This window comes from Rhinatrema bivittatum, chromosome 9 (assembly GCF_901001135.1).
Source record: "Rhinatrema bivittatum chromosome 9, aRhiBiv1.1, whole genome shotgun sequence".
In the NCBI taxonomy this organism is placed as follows: domain Eukaryota; kingdom Metazoa; phylum Chordata; class Amphibia; order Gymnophiona; family Rhinatrematidae; genus Rhinatrema; species Rhinatrema bivittatum.
In genome coordinates, this window is record NC_042623.1 from 170,961,559 (window position 1) to 170,989,104 (window position 27,546).

Here is a 27,546-nt window from a genome sequence, read left to right on the forward strand (position 1 = left end):
GTGACTGAAGGCAGTAGCAGGTCTGAAGAAGCCTCAGGGAGCGAGGCAGGCAGGAATCTGTGTGAAGGCCCTCCGAGGAGCGGATAGTCAAGAGAAGAAATAGGGCCCCCGAGGAGCAGGTACCCGATAGTCTCCAACACGGAAGCAGGAAACGGAACAGCATTGCAGAGAGAGTAGATAGTTGTAGCAAGTGAACTCATTGCCAAGTCACTCTGTCTGGGGCTGGGTGAGCTTAAGTATCCAGGTTGAGTGACATCATCTGGTGGGGATGCCCCCGAGGTTCCCGCCATGACATGGTTAAAGCAGGTTGGGGAGCGCGCGCACGCACCTACCACCGCCGCCGACCACCATCTTACCCTGCGGGTAAGATGGTGGTCGGCGGTGTCTATGCCGCTCAAGTAGGCCTGAGAATGGAGGGTGGAAGGCCGGTGGTAGCTGGCAGAGACCGTGAGTTCCCCAAACGGAGATAAGGCCCCTGTCACATGGTAGGAGTAATGGATTGCCGATGCCATCTTTAAAAATGGCACGGGCCATCCAGTGCTCCTACCATGTGACAGGGGTCGGCCAATGGCATTGATACCCTGTCACATGGTAAGGGCAAAGGGCCATCAGCGCCATTTTTATTAGTGGCAGCTGACGGACCGAGAGCGGGAGATCGCTCCCGGGACCCCCACTGGACCACCAGGTAATTTTTAAAATATTTTAGGGGGGGTCAGGAGGGTGGGGGGAAGCTAAGGGAGCAGTTTTTAAAGGGTCGGGGTGGGTTTAGGGCCTGTATATATGTGCCGTTTTTCCCGCCCTCCCCCAAAACGATAAGAGAACCCCACAAACAATTTCGTGGGGTTTTCCTATCGGTTTCGGGGAGCCCCCGATTTCTGACGATATTTTCAATCGTCAGAAATACGATTCACATCCCTAGCAGCAAGCAAAGAGGTGAGCAACAGTGGCTGCTGCCGCATGTAGCCATGGAGCATAACAGTCAGGTATGCAAGACCATCAAAAGTAGTTTTTATCTGGAATAACAAAACAAGTGGGTGAAATATGTTTTTGGAGAATGGAAGAATTGACAAAGATATCATAAAAAGAGATTAGGTGCCATAGGAAAAAAATGTGTCTCTTTCCCTTATGCTTGACTATTTAAATGAATGAACAATGAATGCTAATGCATTAAAAGTATCTACTTTATTAGACATAATAATTCAAAATTTTCAAATATGAAATATCTGATGTGCGTAGCCAAAAATGTCAGATCAACAGCACTAGCAAATGAAGTCCATTTGTTATCCTCTAGGAATTTAGAATATGAGAGAAGAAATGTAAAGTATCTGCAACAATATTTCTCATTCTATCATAGAGAGAGTTACCTTTTTCCTTTACCTCAAGAAAAAGAGGTAAGAAAATAATGTATTTTAAAGGTCCTTTTATTCCTTGGCTCAAGTTCTTTCATCTGTGGGGACTTTTCATATTTTAGAAGTGATACAGTTTTACATTATTTTTTGTTTCTGGAGTCCATTATCTGCTATTAATCAAGTTTGACTTAGAAAATAGCCCCTGCTATTACTAGCATCAGTAGCATGGAATAGACTTAGTTTTTGGGTACTTGCCAGGTACTTATAGCCTGGATTGGCCACTGTTGGAAACAGAATGCTGGACTTGATGGACCCTTGGTCTGACCCAGTATGGATTGTTCTTATGTTCTTCTTATCTTCCTAGCTGATATTTATGCATAAGATTCAGGTGTGACAACTCAGGCATGATCATCCTGCGACAAACACTCATGATATTTTTGTTCAATCCCAGTTTAAGGTTGTATCCCAAGATGTTTGCATTTCCTTCCTGAGGAGGCTGGAGATCTGAGTCTTTAATTTGGGCTATATCTATTGCTTTTCCATCTTGGATACAAATCTGCATGAGTTCTTTCTGCCTTGCTTGTAAAATCTCAACTTCCTGCTTCATTTTCTCAAGCCCAATGGTCTCCCCGGATTCTTTTCCAGAAGGTCCTGTTGAAGTGCTGGTAGAGCTTCCAGTCCAAAGAACACCACTGTTTTGCCCTCTCCTTGCTCTCCTGGGTCAAGTTCTGAATAGTGTCCTGGCTTCTGACGTTCAACTTGAAGTAGACCACATCTTCCAGCTCCCAGCACAGGGTGTTCTTTAGGAGGATCATGGATTCATCAAAGTACTCTGTGATGAGAATCAGCTGGAACCTCTGCTCAATCTCCTCTAGGACTGAATACACATAGTCCTCTCTGTCTTCTGCATTATTATCATAGCCAAAATCATACCACATTGTATTTTTGATAAGCATGTGATAATCTTCATGTGGATTGTAATAACCGAATGGAGAGGACAGAAACTGATCCAGTGTCCTGGTCTTATTAAAAGATGGAAGAAATCTGAAATAAATGTAGGAGGATTCCAACAAGGAAACAGGGTTCCTCAGGATAGAGAAATACACGGTATTGTTTGGCATTACTTTTTGTACCTGTTATAAAAAAAGAAAAGAATATGTTAGCACTAGATGATTGATTTGTGAAAGTATTTATACATTAGTTCAGGTCACTGGACAGCAGTGGATTTATCATTACAAGGAGTGGGACCATAGGTTCTATACACACAAAATGGCTAATAATCAAAATCCCTGTGGAGCTTGCAACCCTGTAGGAATTTTGTGCCCACAGGTCTGCAAGCAAATTGTTTTAGATATTGAAGACATTACAATCAGGGAGAGTAAAGCCTTTCACTTAGGTGTGGAAACAGAGCTATGTGTTAAAATTTGCACAATGAGGTCCATATACAAAAGCCATTTAGACAGATAGGAGTAGATTTTAAAAGGTACGCGGGGGCGTCCATGTGAGCGTGCTACCCAGCAAGTGTGCCAGGTGCGCGCATGTTATAAAATCGGGGGCCAGAGCGCGGAAAGGGGTGCACAATTGTGCACCCTGAATGTGCCAACGCCTGCGGCCTTCACCCGTTCCCTCCCCGATTTCGGAGCAGCCTCGGAGGGAACTTCCTAACCTCCTATTCTAACCTTCCTACCCCTTCCCCTAACCTATCCCCCCCCCCGACCTTTGTTTTACCTTCTGTGCCTGCTCCGGGCAGGCGCAGGTTGCACACGCTGGCAGCCTGCCAGCACGCGATCCCCTGGCACAGCGGCAAATGGCCGCTGAGCCGGGAGCCTCTGACCCTGCCCTGCCCCTGGATCGCTCGCCCCTCCCTGCCCCTTTTTCGAAGTTCCGGGACTTAGAAGCGTCTCGGGGCTTTATGCACATCGCCGGGCATAACCCCCCCATTTCCATTTGCAGCTGAATTTTCAAAGAGTTATTTAAATGTAACATACTATCATAGCAATTTCAAAATCCATTTATGCATGTAAAGTTCACTTTCTCAAGTAAATCCTATGGACAATTTCATGGCATGCAAAACCCATTTTTAAGCACATAAATGGTTTTGAAAATGAAGCCCTTACACTATGTTCATTTAGTGCACACTATTGAAACTCAAATAGTGCACATAGGGACGGTAACTTTTAAACCGTGTGCAGGCACACATGTGTGTGCATTTGCCAGTTCGCGCATAAGGACGAGGTTTTTTTATAATATTCGCAAGTATATATTTTCGTCCGATTGCAAACCTTCCCATCATTGCCAAGATCCTAGAAAGAATAGTCAACAAACAACTCTCCGAATTCTTGGACCATAACAATATCCTCTCTCCAGCTCAACTTGGATTTCGTAAAGCTAGAAATATGGAATCCCTTCTTATTTCTCTTTCAGACAACATCCTCATGAACCTAGAAAGGAAACAGCCCTGCCTGCTCATCCTCCTAGACTTATCGGCCGCATTCGACACAGTGAACCATCAGTGTCTCATTGAAAGGCTAGCGGAGATCGGCATCAATAATACTGCCCTAAACTGGTTCAAATCCTTCCTTCAGAATAGGCATTACAAAGTCAAGATTAACAGCATAGAATCCCCCCCTTTCATCTCTACCCTAGGAGTTCCACAAGTATCATCGTTATCCCCGACACTATTCAACATCTATCTTCTCCCTCTTTGCAAACTTCTTTCCGAGCTGAAACTTACCCACTACCTATATGCAGACGATGTCCAAATCCTGATACCAATCACCGACTCACTGCAAAAAACCATCCTCCATTGGAATGCCTGTCTTATCCACATTAACAACCTCCTCTCAAAGCTCAATTTGTTACTCAACACAGACAAGACAGAGTTCCTACTAATCACACAAGATGGTAGCTTACCGCTAAACAACCTTCAACTTTCAGTGTTCCCTTCATTCTCACCTAAGGTCAGGAACCTCGGGGTAATCGTGGACAGCCAAATGACCTTCACAGGCTTCATCAACAACACGGTAAAGGAGTGTTACTTTAAACTCCAAGTTCTAAAAAGGCTAAGACCCCTCCTCCATTTCCACGATTTCAGGTCAGTCCTACAATCCATCATTTTCTCAAAAATTGACTTTGCAATGCACTTCTTCACGGCCTGCCTGATATCTCACTCAAGCCCCTCCAGTTGCTACAGAACGCAACTGTTAGGATTCTCACAAAATCCAACAAGAGGGATCATATTACTCCAATTTTAAAGAAATTACATTGGCTCCCAATTAAGTTTAGAATCCTTCACAAACTATTAACAGTCACTCACAAGGCCATACACAACATCACACCACTGGATCTTACAATACCTTTGCAACTCCACACCTCCACCCGTCCTCTAAGACTAGCCCAGAGAGGCACTCTGCAAGCACCTACCATCAAGACTTCCTTCAGAAAAAGAGCTATGTCCGCTTCGGGCCCCAAGCAATGGAACCTGCTTCCTCCTGAACTAAGACTTGAACAATGTCCAATCACCTTCAAGAAGAGACTTAAGACTTTGTTGTTTAGCCAAGCTTTCCCATAACCACTCCTTTCCGCCATGATTTCAGTCCGTATCATCATGTTACTGTCTCCATAAGGAGGTTAGCATAGTCCTTCCCAATATAAGTTCCCAGCTGTCGCCCAAGTTATGTCTACCCATGTTGCTATACCTGCTTTCACCCTAGTTATGTTATCCAGGTTTCTCTACCCTGTTCAATGTAAGACAAGACTGTGTCACTGTTGTCTTTTGCTGATTGTAATGTAAACTGTAGTGATAATTAATCCTGTTAATTGAACCTCGGTATATAAAAGCTATAAAAAAAAAAGCTATAAATAAATATATGCGTGCATGTTATAAAATAGGCTGACTGCGCGCACACATGCGCTCAATGTTAAGTGGGCACACGCCTATGCATACAAATTCCGCTTCTACCATGCAAGTGGGGGGATTTTAATAGACATGCGAGCTGACGACATTGCCTGTTTTCCCAGATCATTCCCAGTTCACCCAATTAAAGGATAGGATATCCTAAGCCACTTAGTTTAATAGCCCTCCTTCCTCCTGTTAGCTCCAACCCTTAAAACCCCACCAATCTGTTTGTTTTGTTTTATGATTTACAAGGTCAGTCCAAACATAGTCAAAGTAAGTGAGGGTCAGTTCCAGGCAGCAGACAAGAGAATGACCAGGCAGGCAGGCAGTGGTCAGTTCCAGGTAGCAGTCCAGAGAATGGTCAGGCAGGCAGTGGTCAGTTCCAGGCAGTAGTCAAGAGAATGGTCAGGCAGGCAGTGGTCAGTTCCAGGCATCAGACAAGAGAATGGTCAGGCAGGCAGAGGTCAGTTCTAGGCAGTAGACAAGAGAATGGTCAGGCAGGCAGAGGTCAGTACCAAAAATCAGTCCGAGGAGGTACTACCTGAGTAAGGATACAGGAACACACAGAGACTCAGGAACAAAGAGTCGCTGGAACAAGGAGACGCTGGAACAAGGAAACACTTGGAACAGGATTAGGCAAGCTTACTACACCATGGTGTCAACCCAATTGTCAAGGGGAGGTCCTGGGGACAGAGCCTCACTATTTATAGGAAGTCTCATGTAAAGTCACCGGGCGGCGGCTGAGCCGGGTTTCCTGTGCTGATCCTTTTAAAGGGAGTGATGTCAGCCGCATGCGCGCACCTGGGGCAGGGCCAAGGCGGCCGAAGATGCGGAGTGAGGTGAGCAGGCCCGGTCGTGGCAACAGTACCCCCCCCTTCTAGGCCTTCCCTTACCGGTCTGGGTTTCTCTGGATGATCCCGGTGGAATGCCAAAAGCAGGTTCTTGTCAAAGATATGATGAGAGGGCTCCCAGGAGTTTTCTTCTGAGCCGAAGCCCTCCCATGACAGGAGGTACTCCCAGTGGCCTTGTCGGTGTCAGACATCCAGAACCTCTTTAACTGGCAGGGTGTTTTCAGTCTCCACTGAATGTTGCGTAGGAGGATTCCCATGGAAGTTGGAAGCTTTAATTGGTAGGTGACTGCTTCTATGTGTCGAAGAATGGGAAATAGACCAATAAATTTGGGAGCCAGCCATTGTGAAAGTACTAAGCCAGACCTTTTGTTCAAGCAGGAACAGAGGCGTGGTCCGATGATGGGTGTCTGTAAAGCGTTTGGCCTGGTCAGCTGCTTGACAGACCTGCTCCTTAACTTAGTTCCAGAGCCCGCGTATGGTTTGTGCCATAGATTGGGCTGCAGGTGAGGGTACACTGAGTGGAACCAGCAGGGGTAGGTGAGAGACTAAGGCCAAAGACTACAGCAAAGGGTGAAATGTCCGTGGCAGAGGAGATATGGGTGTTATGGGATAGTTCAGCCCATGGCAGGAGGTCAGCCCAGTTATCTTGCTGGTCGTTAACATATGATTGTAGGAAGGTTTTCAAAGAGCCATTAGTCCTCTCGGCCTGGCCATTTGCTTGCGGATGATAGACTGATGTTAAGTTTAACATAATATTGAAATTTTTACAGAGCGACCTCCAATATTTGGCGTCAAATTGAGGGCCACGATCGGAGACAATTTCTTGTGGTAGTCCATGTAAGTGAAATACGTAGGTTAAAAAGAGTCGAGCAAGTTATGGAGCCGATGGAAGTCCAGGTAAGGGGACAAAGTAGGCCATTTTTGAGAAGCGGTCAATGATGACCCATATTACAGTATTTACTTTTGAAGGAGACAGATCCACGATGAAATCTGTGGAGAGACTTGACTAGGGTTCGGTGGGCGCAGGAAGTGGTTTAAGAAGCCCCCATGGGCGGCCAGTTGGAGATTTTTGTTTGTACGTAAACCGGACAGGAGTCCATGTATTCTCGGGAGTCCTTCATCATACTAGGCCACCAATAGTGCCTTCGGAGCATCTCGAGAGTTCGGGCTCGGCCGGGAAGACTAGCCAGCTTGGAATCGTGAGCTCAACAGAGCACACATTCGTGGAGACGGCAGGGAACTACTGTTTTCCTGGCTGGTTCTGTGGTAGTGACTGCAGTTGATATGCAAGCTGGATCAATAATGTGCCTAGGAGTCTCAGGTGTGTCTTCTGGCTCGATGGAGCGAGAGAGCACGTCTGCACAGAGGTTTTTTTGCTGCTGAGTGATAGCGGAGCTTGAAGTTGAAGCGCTCAAAGAACAGGGTCCAGTGGGTTTGTCTTGGGTTAAGTAGCTGGGCATCCTTGAGGTGTTCCAGATTTTTACGGTCGGTAAATATTGTGAATTTGTGCTGCGCCTCTTCAAGCCAGGGATGCCATTCCTGGAGGGCAAGTTTCACTGCTAGGAGTTTTCGGTCCCCTTTGCATAATTCTGTTTTGCGGAGGAAAATTTATGTGAATAGAAAAAACATGGAACTAGGGTTCCCTTGGTGGAGTATTGACTCAAGACTGCTCCCGCTCCAATGGCGGATGTGTTGACTTTGACTATGAAAGGACGGGTAGGATCTGGATGACGTAGACATGGGCCGGAATAGAAGGCCTCCTTCAAGGCGTTGAAGGCTAATTGGGCTTAGGGGCTCCAGACTCGAAGGTCACATCCCTTCCTGGTCATAGCGGTGGGAGGAGCAGCCAACGTGGAGTAATTGGCGACAAAGTTTCTATAGTAGTTTGTGAATCCAAGGAATCTTTGTAGGGCTTGGATACCCACTGGTTGAGGCCAATCTTGAATACCCTGGAGCTTGCCAGCATCTATGGTGAAGCCTCGGCTGGAGATGATGTATCCTATGAATGAGAGACTGGATTGCTTGAAAATGCACTTCTCCAATTTAACATAGAGATGATTAAGGCATTGGAGGACTGTTTGAACTTGGGAATGATGAGACTTTAGGTCTTTGGAGAAGATTAACATATCGTCCATATATACTATGATGAATGAGTACAAAAGGTCCTAGAAAATCTTGCTAATTAGCCGCTGAAAGACTTCAGGGGCATTGGAAAGCCCGAAGGGCATTACTACGTACTCATAGTGATCATCTCTTGTATTGAAGGCGGTTTTCCAGATGTCTTCCGGTTGAATCCTACTAAGCTATATGCCCCCCATAGATCTAGTTTAGAAAAGACTTGTGCACCCTGTAAGCAGTCGAACAGTTCACTGATATGTGGCAGTGGGTACCGGTCCTTATGGGTTACTGCGTTCAACCCTCTATAATCTATGCATGGTATTAGACTGCCATCCTTCTTTACAAAGAAGAACCCGGCACCTGCTAGGGAAGTAGAGGGTCTTATGAACCCTTTGGCCAAATTTTCTTTGATGTATGTTGACATTGCTTGGGTTTCGGGGACTGAAAGGGTTCTGCCCTTGGGAGGCATGGTTCCAGGTTGGAGTTCTATGGGGCAGTTAAACTTCCGGAGTGGAGGCAGGATATCAGCGTGTTGTTTGGAGAACACGTCTTTAAATTCTACATACGGAGCAGGTAACCCAGGAAGGGTTGTAGAGCTTAGAGCTGTCACAGATGGATCCACTTGTCATAAACAGTGAGTTTGACATCGAGGACCCCACTGGATGAGTTTCAGGGATTGCCAGTTGAAGTGGGGTTCATGTAACTGAAGCCAAGGAAGTCCAAGGACTATGGGGTGTGTTGATCACTTCAAGATCAGGAGGGAGATCTCCTCATCATGGAGGGACCCAACAGTGAGATGAATGGCCATAGTACAGTGAGTGATCAGATCAGGGAGAGGTTCTCCTTGAATTGAGGCAATACATAGTGGTACCTCCAGTGATTGGACTGGTATCTGAAGGAGCTTGACGATTTCTTCCATAATGAAATTTCCACTCGCCCTCGTGTCCACGAGGGCAGTGGTGGCGAACGAACATGACTCCCTAAGGAGGGAGATTTGCAACAACAGTTGAGGGCCAGAAACTGTAGCGCCCATGCTCGGGACCCCCGCTGGGCTCAGGCTTTGGAGCCAGAGCACATGAGGAGACAGGCTAGCTGGAGCTTTGTTTGGACTTAGGTGGGCCTCAGAGGGTCTCCCGGAGATGTAGTGGAGGGGCGTGCCCACCACGAACAAGGGTGCACAGCTGATGCAGAGAGGATGTACCAGACTCGAATTGGAAGCCCTGGAGACCTCAGAGAGGTAACAGTTCAGAAAGGGTCTCCAGGTGAGAAAGGCAGGTGAAGACTGCAGATGGATTCCAGGCAGGTTGGTCTGGTAGTCATGGTAGGCCAGAAGAGAGTGTCTGAATGAAGTGCAAGGGTCAGAGCCAAAGTATCAGTCCAGAATGGTCAGCCAAAGTAGGGGTCAATGCCAAGGTCAGTCCAAAAGTAGTCAAGGTAAGCGAGGGTCGGTTCCAGGCAGCAGACAAGAGAATGGTCAGGCAGGAAGTGGTCAGTTCCAGGCAGCAGGCAAGAGAAAGGTCAGGCAGGCAGAAGTCAGTATCTTAGATCAGTCTGAGGAGGTACTACCTGAGTAAAGATACAGGAACACACGGAGACTCAGGAACAAGTAGATGCTGGAACAAGGAGACACTTTGAACAGGATTAGCAAAGCTTACTACACCACGGTGTCGACGCGATTGCCAAGGCAAGGTCCCGGGGACAGGGCCTCACTATTTATAGGAAGTCTCATGTGATGTTACCGGGTGGCGGCTGAGCCGGGTTTCCCGCGCTGGACCCTTTTAAGGGACTGATGTCAGCTGCGCATGCGCCTAGGGGTGGGGCCGACATGCCCAAAGATGCGGAGCCCCGATGGGAGCTCACCTGTGAGGCCTGTGGTGTGGAGGAAGCCAGGGAGCAGCGGTGAGACCGTAACTGGTCGAAGGCAGCGCAAGGTGAGCAGGCTCGGTCGCAGCAGCCAAGCGGCCAGGACACACAACAATTACATTTCTGAATAATGCCAGTTAGGTTTTAAGTAATCTGGATGTGTGGCCAGATATCTTTAGCCTTAATCAATTATATTCAAAGGAATATAGCTGGTTAAGTGGTATTGCAGGGAAAAAAAAACCCTTGTGTGCCTAGAAACCCAAATGCAAGCACACCCCCAACCCAAGCTCGGATAACTGGCCCTAATGGGCTGAGCATTCCCACCCCCAAAACTCTTCAAAAAAGAAAAGAAAAACAAGAAGTGTATTGCACCATCTTGACCCTCTCCCTGATTGTTCCTCTGTAGAATCCTCTGGGTGGGATACTGGACCCAGAGACATCTATCTATATAAATAAAAATGTAAAATAGTTTGGATGTAATCGATAATCTCAGAAACTACTGCTCCAATTGCTTTCAAATTTGGACACAACCTTGCTTTCACTTTCGGCAAGGTTCTTCTCTATCTAGATTACATAGATGTCACACGGTTACAGATAAAAACATGTTTTTACATGTGTGTGGGGAAAACAGCGACATCTGTTGGAAAGACATGCAATACACGCTATCTCCATTGGGAAATGAAACTGCTGTACTGCGCATGCGCGTGCGGGAGCGCACGTCGGGCACAGCGGGACCAACATGGCACTGGGAGGAGCAGCAGCGGAAGACCGGCAGCGATATCGGGTGTGGTGGTGTCAGCCGGCCGAACCTCGACACCTGGGAGGAGCTGCGGCGGCGATCTGGTACGGCTCACGTACACGACAGGGAGGGAACCTCGCTGACCTCGCGTCTTCAGGAGCGGGCCGTGCAGAACCGCACAAGAGGGAGAGGGACGGGGGGGGGGGGGGGGGGAATCAGCTGGGAGGGCATTGCGAGCGGGAGGGGATCAGAGTCAGGGAAGGAGATTCAGAGAGGGTGTGCTGTCACTGACGAAAGGGTAGGGAGTAGGTGGGGAGAGGTGACAGTGAGGGGAGGGAGAATGAAGGGGGCGGTGAGTGTCAGGGGAGAGGGAGAGAGGAGTGTGAGGGGTGAGAGTTGGAGTGGGGACAGGGGAGTGAAGGGGGGTTCGTGACCAAAGGGGGAGGGATGAGTGTGAGGGGAGAGAGTTGGAGTGGGGACAGAGGAGGAAGGGGGGGGGGGTGAGTGACCAAGGGGGAGGACGATGTGTGACTGAGGTATATGAGCGAGGGGAAGGGGGAGGGGGGGAAAGAAACCTGACTCTGCCACTGCAACACGTGGCGGGCCACCTCTAGTATAGAAATATGGATCCTACTTGCTCCAGTTCGACAGGATAGATTTTACTTCTGAGGTCCTGTGTGTGTGTCGGGGAGGGAGGGGGGTGGGGGGGGGGGGTGGAGAAGCATACCTTCAAGGCCCTTCTGCATTAACCAAGGTACATGGCCCTTTTTTGTCCCTGCAAACGGCACTGATAATCTTCACAATACATAGCAGCAATAATAACAATGAGAGACAATATGGTTTCCAATTCCTGTACTGATGGTTGATAAACTGAATATTCTTTACAGCACCTACAGACTAATTTTAAAATGAGCCCGTGAGTACCCATACATGCACATATTGGCACACAAGCAAAGTTATGATTGAACTTTAAATCATGAACGCACTTGTGTGTTTAAGATTTATCGTATGCCTACTACAAGTAAATATGCTTCTAATTTTAAGAGGTTACTTAAGCAAACCTACTTTTTGTTTTAAACTTTTTATTTATGATTTTATATACTAGATACAAGCAAAACTTGCTACTCAAATAGCATTAGTGGGTTGTAATATTAACAGGAAAAATAACTAAACAAACAATAATTACAATCAAAAGAGATCTTCCAGTGAGGGCTTAGGAGAGAGCCTATCCTAAGCTAAATTTTCTCCCAAGAAATTAAATAAACATTATATTAATCATTTTCAGGAACTCGAGCATTAATAAATGATCTAAGCTAAATAGTTCTAAGTAAATCAATTTCTTAGAGGAAAAAGTAACAATACATTTGCAAGGAAATTGCAGGAAAAAATGAGCCCCTAAATCAACAACCTCTTGTCACATATCTAGGAATGCCTTCCTTCATGCTTGTGTAGCCCTAGAAATGTCATGGAAAATTTGAAGTTTGCCTCCATGAAAGAAATATTCACTGCTTGAAAATACAATCAGAGAATCAAATCACAATAAAAATTTGAAGAAAAAGTTCCTATTAAGGTAGATTTATGTGACGCATCAACTGTAGTAATCTCCAGGATAGCAAAGATATCCAAAGGTTCCCCACCAGAACTTGATGCAATTTGAGCAGCACCTACTTCTTCAGGCCCTTTAGTCCGAAAGAGAGATAGTAATCCTTATGAATCAATAGAAGGGCAGATGGAGAAAGCCTAAGAAATTTCTGCATAAAGGTCTTAAAAAGTTTAGAAGGAGAAATCATTGAGACCATTGGAAAATTAAGAATCTTGTGCTATCTTGTATCAAATTATTCTGAACTGACAGAATTTTCCCATCAGTTTACAACATTGTTATTTTTTCAGCATGAGTAGAAGCAAGAATCTCCTGAGTTTGTATTCTGTGCAAAAATGTGTTCATGGTGGCTGTAAGAGAAGTAAGGGATGCAGCCCAGAGGAAACAACCAGTCAGATATTCTCTATGATTATAAGAGAGGGCTTAGGTAAGAAGAGACTAAAAAAAGAAATTGCAGCAGGTTCACCTCGAAGAAATACAGTTGACACTTCTCCCGAAGCTACAGTCAACCCCATAGCTGTATCTGGGGTTCCATCTAGAAATGAAACCCCTCCAGGGTTGCCTTGGGCCCACAAAAGTCCGACACCGCTTCCCCAGATAACTTCCAATGTGTTGCTAGAAGAAACCACTAACACCCCCTGGTCTACATCCAGGCACTCCCTCCCTGTGATCACATTAAGAGGCAGAAGCATAACCAGCAGCCACATTGGGGAGGGGGGAATCCTATCATCACAGCTCAAAGAAATGTCAAAATTAGCTTTTAGTTGGTGCTTGCCTTGGAGACAGTGGCAACAAAGGCTGGCCCTGATGGTGATGAAGCAAGAAGCAGCTCCAGAATCATCATCTGCCTTGAAGAGGGGCTTTGCAGGTGAGTAGGGGGATCTCCCCTAAGCCTATCTCCTTGCTTGACCATAATAGAGTGAAAAAAGAACAAGGAAAAAAAGAACAATTCCAGCATCAATCTTAAATGGCATCCTTATTGACACTATCTTAGGCAGGTGATAAACTTACTTTATGTATCTCCCATAGGACTTTTTCTGGATTTAACACACTTAATGTTAGGGATGTGAATCGTGTCCTCGATCGTCTTAACGATCGATTTCGGCTGGGAGGGGGAGGGAATCGTATTGTTGCCGTTTGGGGGGGGTAAAATATCGTGAAAAATCGTTAAAAATCGTTAAAAAACAAAAAAATCGAAAAATTGAAAACCGGCACATTAAAACCCCCTAAAAACCCCCCCCCGACCCTTTAAATTAAATCCCCCACCCTCCCGAACCCCCCCCCAAATAACTTAAATAACCTGCGGGTCCAGCGGCGGTCCGGAACGGCAGCGGTCCGGAACGGGCTCCTGCTCCTGAATCTTGTCGTCTTCAGCCGGCGCCATTTTCCAAAATGGCGCCGAAAAATGGCGGCGGCCATAGACGAAAAAGATTGGACGGCAGGAGGTCCTTCCGGACCCCCGCTGGACTTTTGGCAAGTCTCGTGGGGGTCAGGAGGCCCCCCACAAGCTGGCCAAAAGTTCCTGGAGGTCCAGCGGGGGGTCAGGGAGCGATTTCCCGCCGCGAATCGTTTTCGTACGGAAAATGGCGCCGGCAGGAGATCGACTGCAGGAGGTCGTTCAGCGAGGCGCCGGAACCCTCGCTGAACGACCTCCTGCAGTCGATCTCCTGCCGGCGCCATTTTCCGTACGAAAACGATTCGCGGCGGGAAATCGCTCCCTGACCCCCGCTGGACCTCCAGGAACTTTTGGACCGCCGCTGGACCCGCAGGTTATTTAAGTTATGGGGGTGGGGGATTTAATTTAAAGGGTCGGGGGTGGGTTTTAGGGGGTTTTAGTGTGCCGGCTCACGATTCTAACGATTTATAACGATAAATCGTTAGAATCTGTATTGTATTGTGTTCCATAACGGTTTAAGACGATATTAAAATTATCGGACGATAATTTTAATCGTCCTAAAACGATTCACATCCCTACTTAATGTCAGCATATTTTAAAACATGTTTGCAGGAGGGACATTCCCATCTTTTCCAATTAGTTCACCTGTTTTCCTAGTCAATCTTGAGGTCAATCAGAACCTTCTGATTCTTTTTCCTGCATGCTTTCCAATTTACCCAGATCCCTCATCCTGTCATATAAATCTAAAATGCGAAATGTGTAGACTTGTTCCTCATCAGGAGGAACAGTTAAGTTATGCAGCTAACAAGTCACTGTGCGCTGCAGCCCTTGGTTTTAAAATACTGTTATGTGCATAACAGTTGATTCCGCCTCAGAATGTCCATGCCAATCCATGCCCTGCCACTTTTCTGCCCCCTTATTTTTTGCTTGTGCATGTACACATGTAAATCATAGATTCGCTCTCGCAGAGCCCATATACTCGCATATATGGGAATTTTTGCATGAGAAACACATTTAAAATCAACCCCCTTAGGTTTTAAATAAAGTTAATAAACAATAATGTAGAATAAAGATTAATAAATGTGACCTCGCTCCTCTAGTAAAGTCTTTGAATTCAGAAAAGCCAATTCCTTAACAATTTATCTCCCTCTCCTTTTCCAGTTACTCAAATTGAAGAAAGTTTAATTCTTTTTCCAACACTCAAGTTTATCTTTTGTTTCTTCCCACTGATGATTGGTTAGAATTTAGTCACAATTAGTTATCAGAATAAAAATCCTAATTCTTATACCTCATCTGCAGTCTTATAAAAATATTAGATCTCCTTCTGAAAGCACCAGATTAGCACTTTCCTCTCAAATGTAGCACGCTTGGACCAGCAAAACTTTTGAACATTACCCTCAACTTCTTTGATTGGATAATGAACAGGAATCAATTTTTCACTGTTGAACTATCTACTCCTCAGGCTTTTCCTAGGTGAAATACTCCTCTTCTTTCCAATGATTTGGAAACTAGATCCCTGGCAATACGGTCACTCAGTCCCAAAAGGAACAAAAATAGACTTTAATTCAAAAGGGGAAAAACAAAGAAGAAACAGGAATGGTGGGAAAATGCTTCCTTGTCTCTCAAATGAAAAGATAATCAATGAGTAAAAACAATGCAAAATGGAAACTCCTCTGCTTTGGGTCACTGATTGATATATCAACTTGTGGTTAGATAGAGAGCCTACCCTTTAGTCCAACTTTACACAGGGAATCTCCAAATCCTCTGTGAAGGGGAACTAAGGTTCTCACAGGGAAGGTTTCCATAAAGTGGATTTTAAAGGCATGACACAGCAAAATAGAGTTAGATGGTTGACCCAAGGAGAACAACTCAGGAGAATCCAACAAAAATAATTGACAGAAGGCAGGAGCATCCTGTTTTCCAGAAGATTAACCCAAGAATCTAAATAAAAAATCCACCCTGAGACAGTGGTAAAGTTTATATATTGTCAGAGCACATCACCTGCAGCTCTGACTTGGGGGTATCAAACCGAAATCTCTCTTCACTAAATCTCCCTGACCCTCCCCAGTTAGATAGTACATGCCATCTGGTAAGGAAACCAAAGGTTCATTATATGTGTGTCCAAATACCCCCTCACGTTTCCCTCCCTCCCACCTCCAACTCTACCTCCACCCTCCCAGTACCTTTATTTATTTAAAATATTTACAGCCTGCGCCCTACAAAGTTTGGGGCGGATAACAATATAAAATCTACACAAAAAACAGAAGTCAACAAGACGTTCATAAATCACAATGTATGTTTACCAGTCGAACTTAGTTAATAGTTTCTGATAGATTAATAAAATGTTAAGGAAAGACTAAAGAGGTTAGGACTTTTCAGCTTGGAGAAGAGACGGCTGAGGGGGGATATGATAGAGGTGTTTAAAATCATGAGAGGTCTAGAATGAGTAGATGTGAATCGGTTATTTAGTCTTTCAGATAATAGAAAGCCTAGGGGGCACTCCATGAAGTTAGCATGTGGCACATTTAAAACTAATCGGAGAAAGTTCTTCTTCACTCAACGCACAATTAAACTCTGGAATTTGTTGCTAGAGGATGTGGTTAGTTCAGTTGGTAGTGCTGTGTTTAAAAAGGATTGGATAAGTTCTTGGAGAAGTCCATTACCTGCTATTTAGGGATGTGAATCGGGCTTCGACCCCCCCAAAATCATTTTACAGGTACCTGGTGGTCCAGTGGGGGTCCCGAGAGCGATCTCCTGCTCCCAGGTTGTCGGCTGCCACTAATCAAAATGGCGCTGATGGCCCTTTGCCCTTACATTGTGACAGGGTATCCGTGCCATTGGCTGGCCCCTGTCACATGGTAGGAGCACTGGATGGCCTGTGCCATTTTTAAAGATGGCGCCGGCCATCCAGTGCTCCCTCCATGTGACAGGGGCCGGCCAATGGCACGGATACCCTGTCACATCCTAAGGGCAAAGGCCATCGGTGCCATTTTTATTAGTTGCAGCCGACGGCCTGAGAGTGGGAGATCGCTCCTGGGACCCCCACTGGACCACCAGGTACCTGTAAAATGTTTTGGGGGGGGGTCGAAAGGGTGAGGGAAGCAAAGGGATTAGTTTTAAAAGGTCGGTGTGGGTTTTTTGTTTATCGGCTCGGGCGCAGCCGATAAACAAAACCGCGATCGGGCCCGATGAAAAAAACCCCACATGTGAATCGGAACCGGAATCCGAACCGATTCCGGTTCCGATTCACATCTCTACTACTATTAATTAAGTTGACTTAGAAAATAGCCACTGCTATTACTAAAAACGGTAACATGAAATAGACTTAGTTTTTGGGTACATGCCAGGTTCTTATGGCCTGGATTGGCCACTGTTGGACACAGGATGCTGGGCTTGATGGACCCTTGGTCTGACCCAGTATGGCATTTTCTTATGTTCTTAACTTATAAGATATCCTTTGAAAATTGACCCCCTTCAACTTTTATTTCACATAATAAAAATAAATGTTTTCCAATCTTGTATCTGTATAATTTATTTTCACTTTATTGGATGAAGATAAGGGATCTTATGTATCAATATAGGGAGGTGATCTTAGGTATAAGGAGAGAGGACCAGGAATGGGATGAGGAGAAGATGAAAGGAAGAGTTTTAAAATTTTCTTAAAATCTTTCACTATTCTGGCCTTATGAACCTGTGTTGGCAGAGCAGTCCCTATGATGGGTCCTGCAATAGTGAATGTTCTATGACATGTCTCTGATAGATGCGCTTCACAGGAAGAGTTGCTTGCTCTGTACTGTTGCTTTTAAGGGGAAAAGATGCACAGGATATGTTTTCTGTCATACTGATTATTATATAGATAGCATGTATGCAGGTGAGTAGGATGATGTTGTTTCAGCATAGTGTGGGATGATTGCATGTGTGTGTGAAAGAAGAGCTAGAACTTTGAAATTTTGTAATTGTTATTGTTTTGAAGTAATGTTTGAATTTCAATTTATGATGAGATAAATGAGGTGTTAACATCATCTTTTTATTATTGTAAAATGCAGTTATGAATACATTTCTGTGAATAACATTTAATATGTATGGACATTTTAGGGTTATATTAGTAGACTGTTCTATTTTTTATTTTGTGTTCTTTAAAAAAAGCTGTGTGGCCAATTTTAAAGAAACCTATTCTGGATTCAACAATTCTTGCTAACTTTAGGCCAATCTCTTCTTTGCCATTTCTTTCTAAACTTATTGAATCGCTTGAACATTCTCAACTTTCTGATATCATTGAGGCTCATGCATATATTGATAAATTTCAATTTGGTTTTCACAAACAACATAATACTGAGACTTTACTGCTGTCCAGCATGGTTACCATCGTTCGAGGATTCAATAGAGGAAGGGAGTATGTTATGGTTTTTCTTGACATCTAATCTGCCTTTGATACCATCATTCACAACATTCTCATTACTTGATTAGAATCTCTAGACATTACTGGTACGGTTCTCCAGTGGTTTCTCTCTTTTTTTACAGGGCTGATTGCTTTACATATGTCTGGAAAATGTGTGCTCCTCAACAAAATCAGTTACAAAAGGGGTACCCCAAGGTTCCACACTATTGGTCACTTTATTAATATTACTTTGCTCACATCTAAAAAATCTTTAGTAGGCTCAGTGTAAATTACTGAATCTATGCCACTGATCAGTTTTTCATTCCATTTTATTCCTCATGGTCACATACTTTCAAACATGTTTTACTCTGTTTAGAGTTTGTCTAAGAACATAAGAACATAAGAAAATGCCATCTGGGTCAGACCAAGGGTCCATCAAGCCCAGCATTCTGTTTCCAACAGTGGCCAATCCAGGCCATAAGAACCTGGCAAGTACCCAAAAACTAAGTCTATTCCATGTTACCATTGCTAATGGCAGTGGCTATTCTCTAAGTGAACTTAATAGCAGGTAATGGACTTCTCCTCCAAGAACTTATCCAATCCTTTTTTAAACACAGCTATACTAACTGCACTAACCACATCCTCTGGCAACAAATTCCAGAGTTTAATTGTGCGTTGAGTAAAAAAGAACTTTCTCCGATTAGTTTTAAATGTGCCCCATGCTAACTTCATGGAGTGCCCCCTAGTCTTTCTACTATCCAAAAGAGTAAATAACCGATTCACTGTTATGATAGTGGACCCTTAGACCGGTACGAGAGATGACACCCACCTGAAGGCCCAGGCGAACTCGTCTCCGGCAGGTGGAGTTCTGCAACCTGATCTTGAAAGGCGTCCTCAGAGCGAAGGCAGGTACTCAGTCCGAATTCCAGGCAAGGGTTAAGGCAGGCGGCAAACAAAACTCAGTCCAAATTCCAGGCAAGGGTCAAGGCAGGCGGCAACAAAACTCAGTCCAAATTCCAGGCAAGGGTCAAGGCAGGCGGCGAGCAGACAAACCAATCCAATCCGAGTCAGCCAAACAGAAGAACCAGGGAAACACAACCATCCACAGGAACCTGTTGCAAAGGCGTCCTATCTACCTCTGAGGGCGTTTAAATCTCCCTCGCTGATGATGTCATCTTCCGGGGCCGGCCTGGTTTTCGCGCGGCTGCCCCTTTAAGAGGCGGGGTTTGCCGGGTCTTCCCCGACACTGCTCCCCTACGTCCAGGAACCATGCTGCCGAGGCCCGTGAACTGCGGGCTGCCTTGATCGCGTCTCTGTGCCGGCGGCCTGAGAAAGGTAGGGGGTCCTGGCCGTGGGTGCGCGCGGCCGGGAACCACAACATTCACATCTACCCTTTCTAGACCTCTCATGATTTTGAACATCTCTATCATATCCCCCCTCAGTCGTCTCTTCTCCAAGCTGAAAAGTCCTAACCTCTTTAGTCTTTCCTCATAGGGGAGTTGTTCCATTCCCCTTATCATTTTGGTAGCCCTTCTCTGTACCTTCTCCATCACAATTATATCTTTTTTGAGATGCGGCGACCAGAATTGTACACAGTATTCAAGGTGCGGTCTCACCATGGAGTGATACAGAGGCATTATGACATTTTCCGTTTTATTCACCATTCCCTTTCTAATAATTCCCAACATTCTGTTTGCTTTTTTGACTGCCGCAGCACACTGAACTGACGATTTCAATGTGTTATCCACTATGACACCTAGATCTCTTTCTTGGGTTGTAGCACCTAATATGGAACCCAACATTGTGTAATTATAGCATGGGTTATTTTTCCCTGTATGCATTACTTTGCACTTATCCACATTAAATTTCATCTGCCATTTGGATGCCCAATTTTCCAGTCTCACAAGTCTTCCTGCAATTTATCACAATCTGCTTGTGATTTAACTACTCTGAACAATTTTGTGTCATCTGCAAATTTGATTATCTCACTCGTCGTATTTCTTTCCAGATCATTTATAAATATATTGAAAAGTAAGTGTCCCAATAGAGATCCCTGAGGCACTCCACTGCCCACTCCCTTCCACTGAGAAAATTGTCCATTTAATCCTACTCTCTGTTTCCTGTCTTTTAGCCAGTTTGCAATCCATGAAAGGACATCACCACCTATCCCATGACTTTTTACTTTTCCTAGAAGCCTCTCATGAGGAACTTTGTCAAACGCCTTCTGAAAATCCAAGTACACTACATCTACCGGTTCACCTTTATCCACATGTTTATTAACTCCTTCAAAAAAGTGAAGCAGATTTGTGAGGCAAGACTTGCCCTGGGTAAAGCCATGCTGACTTTGTTCCATTAAACCATGTCTTTCTATATGTTCTGTGATTTTGATGTTTAGAACACTTTTCACTATTTTTCCTGGCACTGAAGTCAGGCTAACCGGTCTTTAGTTTCCTGGATCGCCCCTGGAGCCCTTTTTAAATATTGGGGTTACATTTGCTAACCTCCAGTCTTCAGGTACAATGGATGATTTTGGTTATTTCAGAATAAACTTCTGCTAAGTGTGAAAAAAATGAGATACTAGTCTTGTCCAAATTTCCATCTTCCAATTTTCCCTCTCTTTATTCTTTTAATAATTTCAATATTCCCATTCAGAGTGAAGTGCATAACTTTGGTAAGCTTCTGGATTCTAATCTCTCATTTAACTCGCACATTAATTCTGTTGCCAAAAGTTCCTTTGACATTATATCTTGAAAGAAAACTTCATCCGTTGTTTTCCCCCAATGATCTTTGTACAGTACTTCAAGTGCTTGTCTTAGTAATTTTGACTACTGCAGTACTCTATATGCGATTTCCCAAATATGGGTTTTGAGACCTCTGCAGTTAGCTCAGAACGCTGCTGCCCATGTATTGTCTGGTGCCAAGTTTTTTGACCACATATCTCCTATTATGGCTGATATGCATTGACTTCCCATCAGGTGGAAAATTATGTATAAGTTGGCAGTCATTATTTTTAGGCTTCTTAACTCTGATCAGCTCAGATGGGTGAGTTCCATATTAAAAATTTGCAGGCCACCACGTGCCTTAAGATTGGCTCAAAAACATTTACTTGAGGTTCCAAGAGTAAAGCTTGCCATGCTTCCAGCACTCCCATGTGTAATATATCACTTTATGATGGGAGCTACATGCCCTTTGAATTTTTTCGTTTTTTCTTTTATATGATACAGTGCTGCTTACCTGGATATCTTTTAAAGATATTTGGAAAACTAGCAAGTAATCCAGCCAAATAAGGCCAAATAACTTTAGACCTGTCTTGAAGCAGGTTTAAAGTTATCCAGCTAACCAAGCTGTAAGAGCACTACCTATATATCCTGTAACCTCTCACTATGCTGGGAAGAGACTCATCGTAAACCCATTATCCAGGATCTTATAATATAGTCAATAGCCCCATTCCCTCTGGGTCTCAGTGCTGTTAGCTCACAGTCTTCAGTGCCATGTTTTCTTTCAAACTGAGTCAAAATATACTTCAATAACTCTTAGGAATCTCTTCTAGCTCTAGCAGAGTTCCTATAGCTCTCAGCTTTTCCCTATATTTGAAAGTGGCATGGTATCAGTCAGGTATTCCTTCTCTCATGCACCTTCTTTCTGTTTTCTACTGCCTTGGCTTTTAAATTCCTTCCTGTGCCTGCCCAGTGGATCAGTGGATGTGGTTTGCACTGCCATGCAGAAAATCTAAATTTGATTTCCAAGTCAGTATTCTAATCCCTGGGTCAGCTGGGGCTGGAGATGCTGCAGGAGTAGTTTTTATAGCCATGTGTGTATGTTGGCAGATGCAGCGGGTGTAGGGAGTCTCAGTCAGTGCACAACATCCCTAGCGGACAGATTTAAAGTATTTGATTGTAGAATTTGAGAAGAAGCCTGGGCCATGACATAACTTTTGAAATAATAATAATAATAATAATAGTTATTTCTTATGTGCCCTACTTACTCTAGAATATAATAATTGCCCTGTAAACAAGAGAGCATCAAATTACCACTTTAATCTCGAGGAATGCTAAATCTTACCTCTGTGAATTCAAACTTCAGGTGATTACACATCACGTTATACTTTTGCCAGATGTCTGGGAACCCTTCAACATACTCTGCTTTGAAAGGTTTAGGATAGTGAAATATATTCATATTTTCTATTGGGAGAGCCACAGTGAGGTTGTGATTTTCAATGAAGCGGTACAGGATGTTTAGGACTGTGGTGCTGGCAGTTTTGTGCGTCTTCAGGAACATGACATTTGTCACAGGCTGGCAGGAAATTGGATTCACCTGGAAAATTTCTTGGAGATCCCGGTTTCTGAATAACAATGAAGCACATGATATAAATGAGAGTAATTAACACCTGCTTTGTACAACAGGCTGAAAAGTGTCAGTCTGTATAATATCATAGTTAGGAATGAGTAGAGCTATCATTATCTAAGCCTATTTATGATTCATCAACATGAGTAAAAATATTCCATAAACTTAGGGCTTCATTTACAATGCCGCATTAGACTGTTTCCTGCGCAGTAAAAGGCCTATCGCAGAGATACAATGTGGTATTCAAAATACCACATATTATTCTGCCCCCAGCACCAAGAGTATGCTAATGAGATAATTAACTACAACTCAAAAGTTGTAGCTAACATCCTCTGAGAGTATCAGGATGCAAATGCATGTTCTGATGCTCCCGGCATCATGTCTTAAAGCAGCCAATCACTTCTGACTAACATCCCCCAAGTATGGGAAAGACTCAGAGGGTCTCTGTAGACCCCCTTCCCTAGCCCCTCATGCCATCCCTGGAGGCTGCCAAAGTTGTAAAAGAAATTCTTTTTAAAACCCCTGGGCATATGCCCAAACCCCAACCCCTCTCCTTTGACAAAAACTTACCCACGAAAGGCTGGCCTCCCTACTTCTTACCCTTTCTGACGATATATTATTAGTCAGTCTGCAAAAGTCTGAAGTCATCTGTTTGGAAGGTTCAAATCTAAAATAAAATTAACTTCTTGCATGTAAAATACTGGGATTCCCCTTTTGGATGTTGTCAAAAATCTGGGTATGAACTTGGAGAATTCATTATCAGTGTGAAAGGAAATATCCTTATTAGCCAAATATGTTTTTTATAACCTCTGTCTGATGTATAGAAGAGCTTTTTTAATAACAAAGAATGCTTTGAAAATGTTAGCCAATGTATTAATATTCTCAAAAATTGATTATTGTAATTCACTTTATATGGATATTACAGAGGCAAATATAAGATGTATATAACTGTTGGAAAACACTGCAGTCAGAATTATATTTGGTGCATCTAAATGTGACCATGCATCTTCTCTCCTAAGCAGAATACAATGATTCCCAGTTCATTGTAATAATCTATAAAATACGTTGTCTCAAATATAAGCCTGTTTTTAGAAGTAGGCCTGATTATTTAGCTAAACTCCTGCTTCCCTCCAGACTTTTTGAAGTCCTCTCAGAATGAACTTTTAAGAATGCCTTCACCTCGAGAAATCAGGTATGAAGAATCTAGGTGAAACAGCTCTTCCATGCACGTTACCATTAAGTGGGGATGTGCAGAAGGAAAAAATTAGTTGCGATTCGGAATTCGTTTCACCGGGACCCAAATCTGTTGCATTCGTTTCATAGGGAGGAAAATCAATTTGTTGATTAGTTTTATTCGTTTTCCGATTTCCCATTAAAGTCAATGGGGAAAGTATTTGCAGCCTATTTTTGGTTGTAGAATTGGAATTTTCTTATCAATTCTGATGAAACTTCTGGGAGCAATCATCAGAATGAGAAAAGAGCTCCAAGGTATTAGACTGTGGCAGAGTGGCACCAAAGTGGCATGAATAGCCTAAGGCACTTTAAAGGGGCAAAGGGGTACCAGGAGTGGCAAGAGTGCTTTAACAGAGGTGCAAAGCAGCAGCGAGAATTTATTTATTTATTTATGTTTTTTATATACCGGCATTCATGAGCAGATCACATCACGCTGGTTTACATTAGAACAAGGGGTGCATAGAACAATAAAACTATAACTGGTGCATCAGGGTTGCAGTTACAATGAAACAAGGTAATAGAACTGGGAGAAGGAAAAAAGAGCAGTATAGGGTTAACAAATTAATAATTATTTACAGAGAATGTCAAAAACACACCACAGCTTCAAAAGAGAGCACCGATAACAGATGCATGAACCCTCGAAGGCAGCATGACAGGCAAAGCGGCAAGACAAGTGGCATCAACATCCTACAGCACAATGAAGGGGGATCATAGCAAGCAGAAAGACTAGAACCAACACACTGAGGAACCATGATAGTGGCAAGAACACCACAAGGAGTTGAGTGAGTCATCTGGTGTATGGCAGCAAGGCAGAGTGGCAGAAAGTTGATAGGGGAAAGACAGACTGGCAGAGCGGAGGTAGTCTGGTCCCTTTGGTTTTGATAGGGCCAAGACAGGCTGGCAGAGCTGAGGTAGTCAGGTCCCTGTGGTTTTGATAGGGACAAGACAGGCTGCCACGGGGAGAGTTCCCTTTCCTTTGTGCAGGAAAGGGCTCCCTAGAATGGGTTCACTCCTAGAGTGGGGTGTTTTCATTGGCGTCTAGTGAGCACTCGCTGGTCTTTTAAAATTGGGTGGATGTAGCAGATATACAAAGGCCGAGGCGCAGGAGGGTGCATGTGAACAGCGGTTCAACATGGGTCAGAGGGTAGATACAGGCTGGCTAAACCCGGGTAGAGTTACCTTTCCTTTGAGCAGGGAAGGGCTCCCCGGAATGAGTTGGCCCCTAGAGTGGAGCATGAGCCTTCAAAGTGTGGCAATGTGCAGGAGGGTGCCATGTGAACAGCGGTTCAACATGGGTCAACAGGTACTATGAGATAGGCTGGCTACCCCGGGAAGAGTTCTCTTTCCTTTGAGCAGGAAAGTGCTCCCTTGGAATTGGTTGGCCCCTAGAATGGAGCACGAGCCTTCAAAGCGTAGTGACATGGAGGAGGTCTCAATTGTTATAGTTATGAGGTGTTGGAGTGGATTCTTGGGTACTGAAGTGATGGCCACTCCCACGGGGAGGAGCCCCATGAGGAACTGCAGTACCAGGCTAAACTCTAGACCCGCAACACAGAGCAGTTGATCTTTATTATACAGCATGATGACACTGCCCGGGAAGCGGACAGAAGTAGAAAGTAGCTCCAGTGGTAGTAGTCCAGGAATCCTCAGCAGAGAGGACCCCTCTAACTCTTGAGTAGGTGGAGAAAAGGAACAAGTTCCGTATGTAGAGCATTGAAGCTGTAGGTGAGATAGACTGATAGGTTAGTACTCACTGAAGCAGAAGCTGTATCGTTGAAGTCCTGGCAGGCAGAAGTTGTAGAGTGGCAGGCACCAGATTAGGGAGAGCAGGCCCTTGAGGAGCGAGTACCTGGTATCCCAGGATAGGCACATGAAAGAAAGCAGAAGGGCTCCCGAGGAGTGGGTACCCAAGTTAAAGTAGAATTACCCTGAAGGGTGGAGAGAGCTTCCTGCAGCAGCTAGGAAGCAGCAGAGCAGCTTAGACCGGAGCTATTCCAATCCTTGCTAACTCACGGGCTGATACAGTACAGTGCGCTCCGACGGAGCGCACTGTAAACCTGCAATTGGACGCGCATTTCCCTTACCCCTTATTCAGTAAGGGGCGGAAAACGCGCATCCAACCCGCTGAACCTAATAGCACCCTCAACATGCAAATGCATGTTGATGGCCCTATTAGGTATTTGCGCGCGATTCAGTAAGTAAAATGTGTAGCCAAACCGCACATTTTACTTTCAGAAATTAGGTAGGCGCTAATTTCTTCGGGCACCGGGAAAGTGCACAGAAAAGCAGTAAAAACTGCTTTTCTGTGCTTTTCTGTGCACCCATCGACTGCTTTTCTGTGCTTTTCTATGCACCCATCGACTTAATATCATGGCGATATTAAGTTGGAGGTCCCGAAATGTAAAAAAAAGTAAAAAAAAAAAAGAAAAAACATTTTTTACGTCAGCTGGCAGCTGTCGGATCAAAAACCGGATGCTCAGTTTTGGTGGCATCCGGTTTCCGAGCCTGTGGCTGTCAGCGGGCTCGAGAACCGATGCCGGCAAAATTGAGCGTCGGCTGTCAAACCCGCTGACAGCCAGCGCTCCAGGCGAAAAGGAGGCGCTAGGGATGCGCTAGTGTCCCTAGCGCCTCCTTTTGCCCGTTTCTACCGCCGGACCTAATTTAAATACTGAATCACACGCACGTATAAACATTCTTTTGCTGATTTACTTTTTTGCGTTATAGATCATATACCACGGCATTGGCGAGGGGGAGATCGACATCATCTTCTATTACAGGCCGAACAACACTGGATATATCGACTCAATACTGTTCATCCGTTTGGTAGGGATGTGCATTCGGATTGACCGCATATGGAAAACGCAACTCAATTTTTTTTTTTTACTTAAAAAAAAGATGGAGCGTATACGAGCAGATTTCCGACATAAATGAACATAGATATGTCGGATACGGCGAATCGCCATGCGCGCGCTTTCTCGCCGCCATTACCTGCGACTCGAGCTCGGAGCCCCGGATTACCTGAAAATGGCGGCGCCCCTGCGGTAACCATGCCAACCTGTCTGACCCTGTCCTGTGAGTCTCAGTGACTCACAGGAAAGGGTGGGACAGGTCGGCATGGATACCGGAACGCAGCGAATCTGCGTTCACCTTTTCAGAGAAGCACTGAATGCAGCGAATCGCGCTGTCATTCCGTGCTTCTCTGAGGATTTCCTGACGAGCCAGCAGCACTATAAAAGCAGCAGCAGCACGAGGACTGACGGACATTGTCAGCGATTCAGTGGGGAGGTGGGATCGGGATCGTGCAGGGTGGGCTTAGGCAGGCTGAGGCAGAGAAGATAGCAGAACCCGATTTGATAGACAACACAGAACAGAACCAGATTTGATAGACAACACAGAACAGATTCTTTGTTAGGGAAAAAAAAAAAAGAACATTCTTATTGAGTGAGTCTGTACATTTTATCCTGGGCAGTGCCAGGCAGGGCTGGCAGTACTCTGCCTCATATTTGCTATTTTTAAACAGACTTAAAAGCATTCTCCTTGAGTGGTTCAGTGCTGGCTGGGCAGCAGTTCCAGGGCTGGGAGTACTCTGCCTCATATCTACTTTAGTTCTATGTGCACTGCAGTGCACACAGACAGACACATTCCGTGCATTGCCAGGCAGACAGTGAGGCAGTGGGCATTGTAAACAGAGTGAACATTGCCCTTCAGCGAGTCTGTTACATTTGCTATTTTTAAACAGACTTAAAAGCATTCTCCTTGAGTGGTTCAGTGCTGGGT

At 44.7% G+C, this 27,546-nt stretch overlaps 1 protein-coding gene across 1 annotated transcript in view; it reads right to left on the bottom strand.

Moving 5' to 3' along the window:
* Positions 1 to 1,631: 1,631 nt before the first annotated feature.
* LOC115099410 (galactose-3-O-sulfotransferase 2-like) overlaps positions 1,632 to 27,546 on the bottom strand; it is an 88,949-nt gene continuing 63,034 nt past the window's right edge. The window contains 3 exon segments of the mRNA XM_029617040.1: positions 1,632 to 1,977; positions 1,979 to 2,482; positions 22,255 to 22,534. Coding sequence (XP_029472900.1) covers positions 1,702 to 1,977; positions 1,979 to 2,482; positions 22,255 to 22,534 — 1,060 coding nt within the window. The 3' untranslated portion in view covers positions 1,632 to 1,701.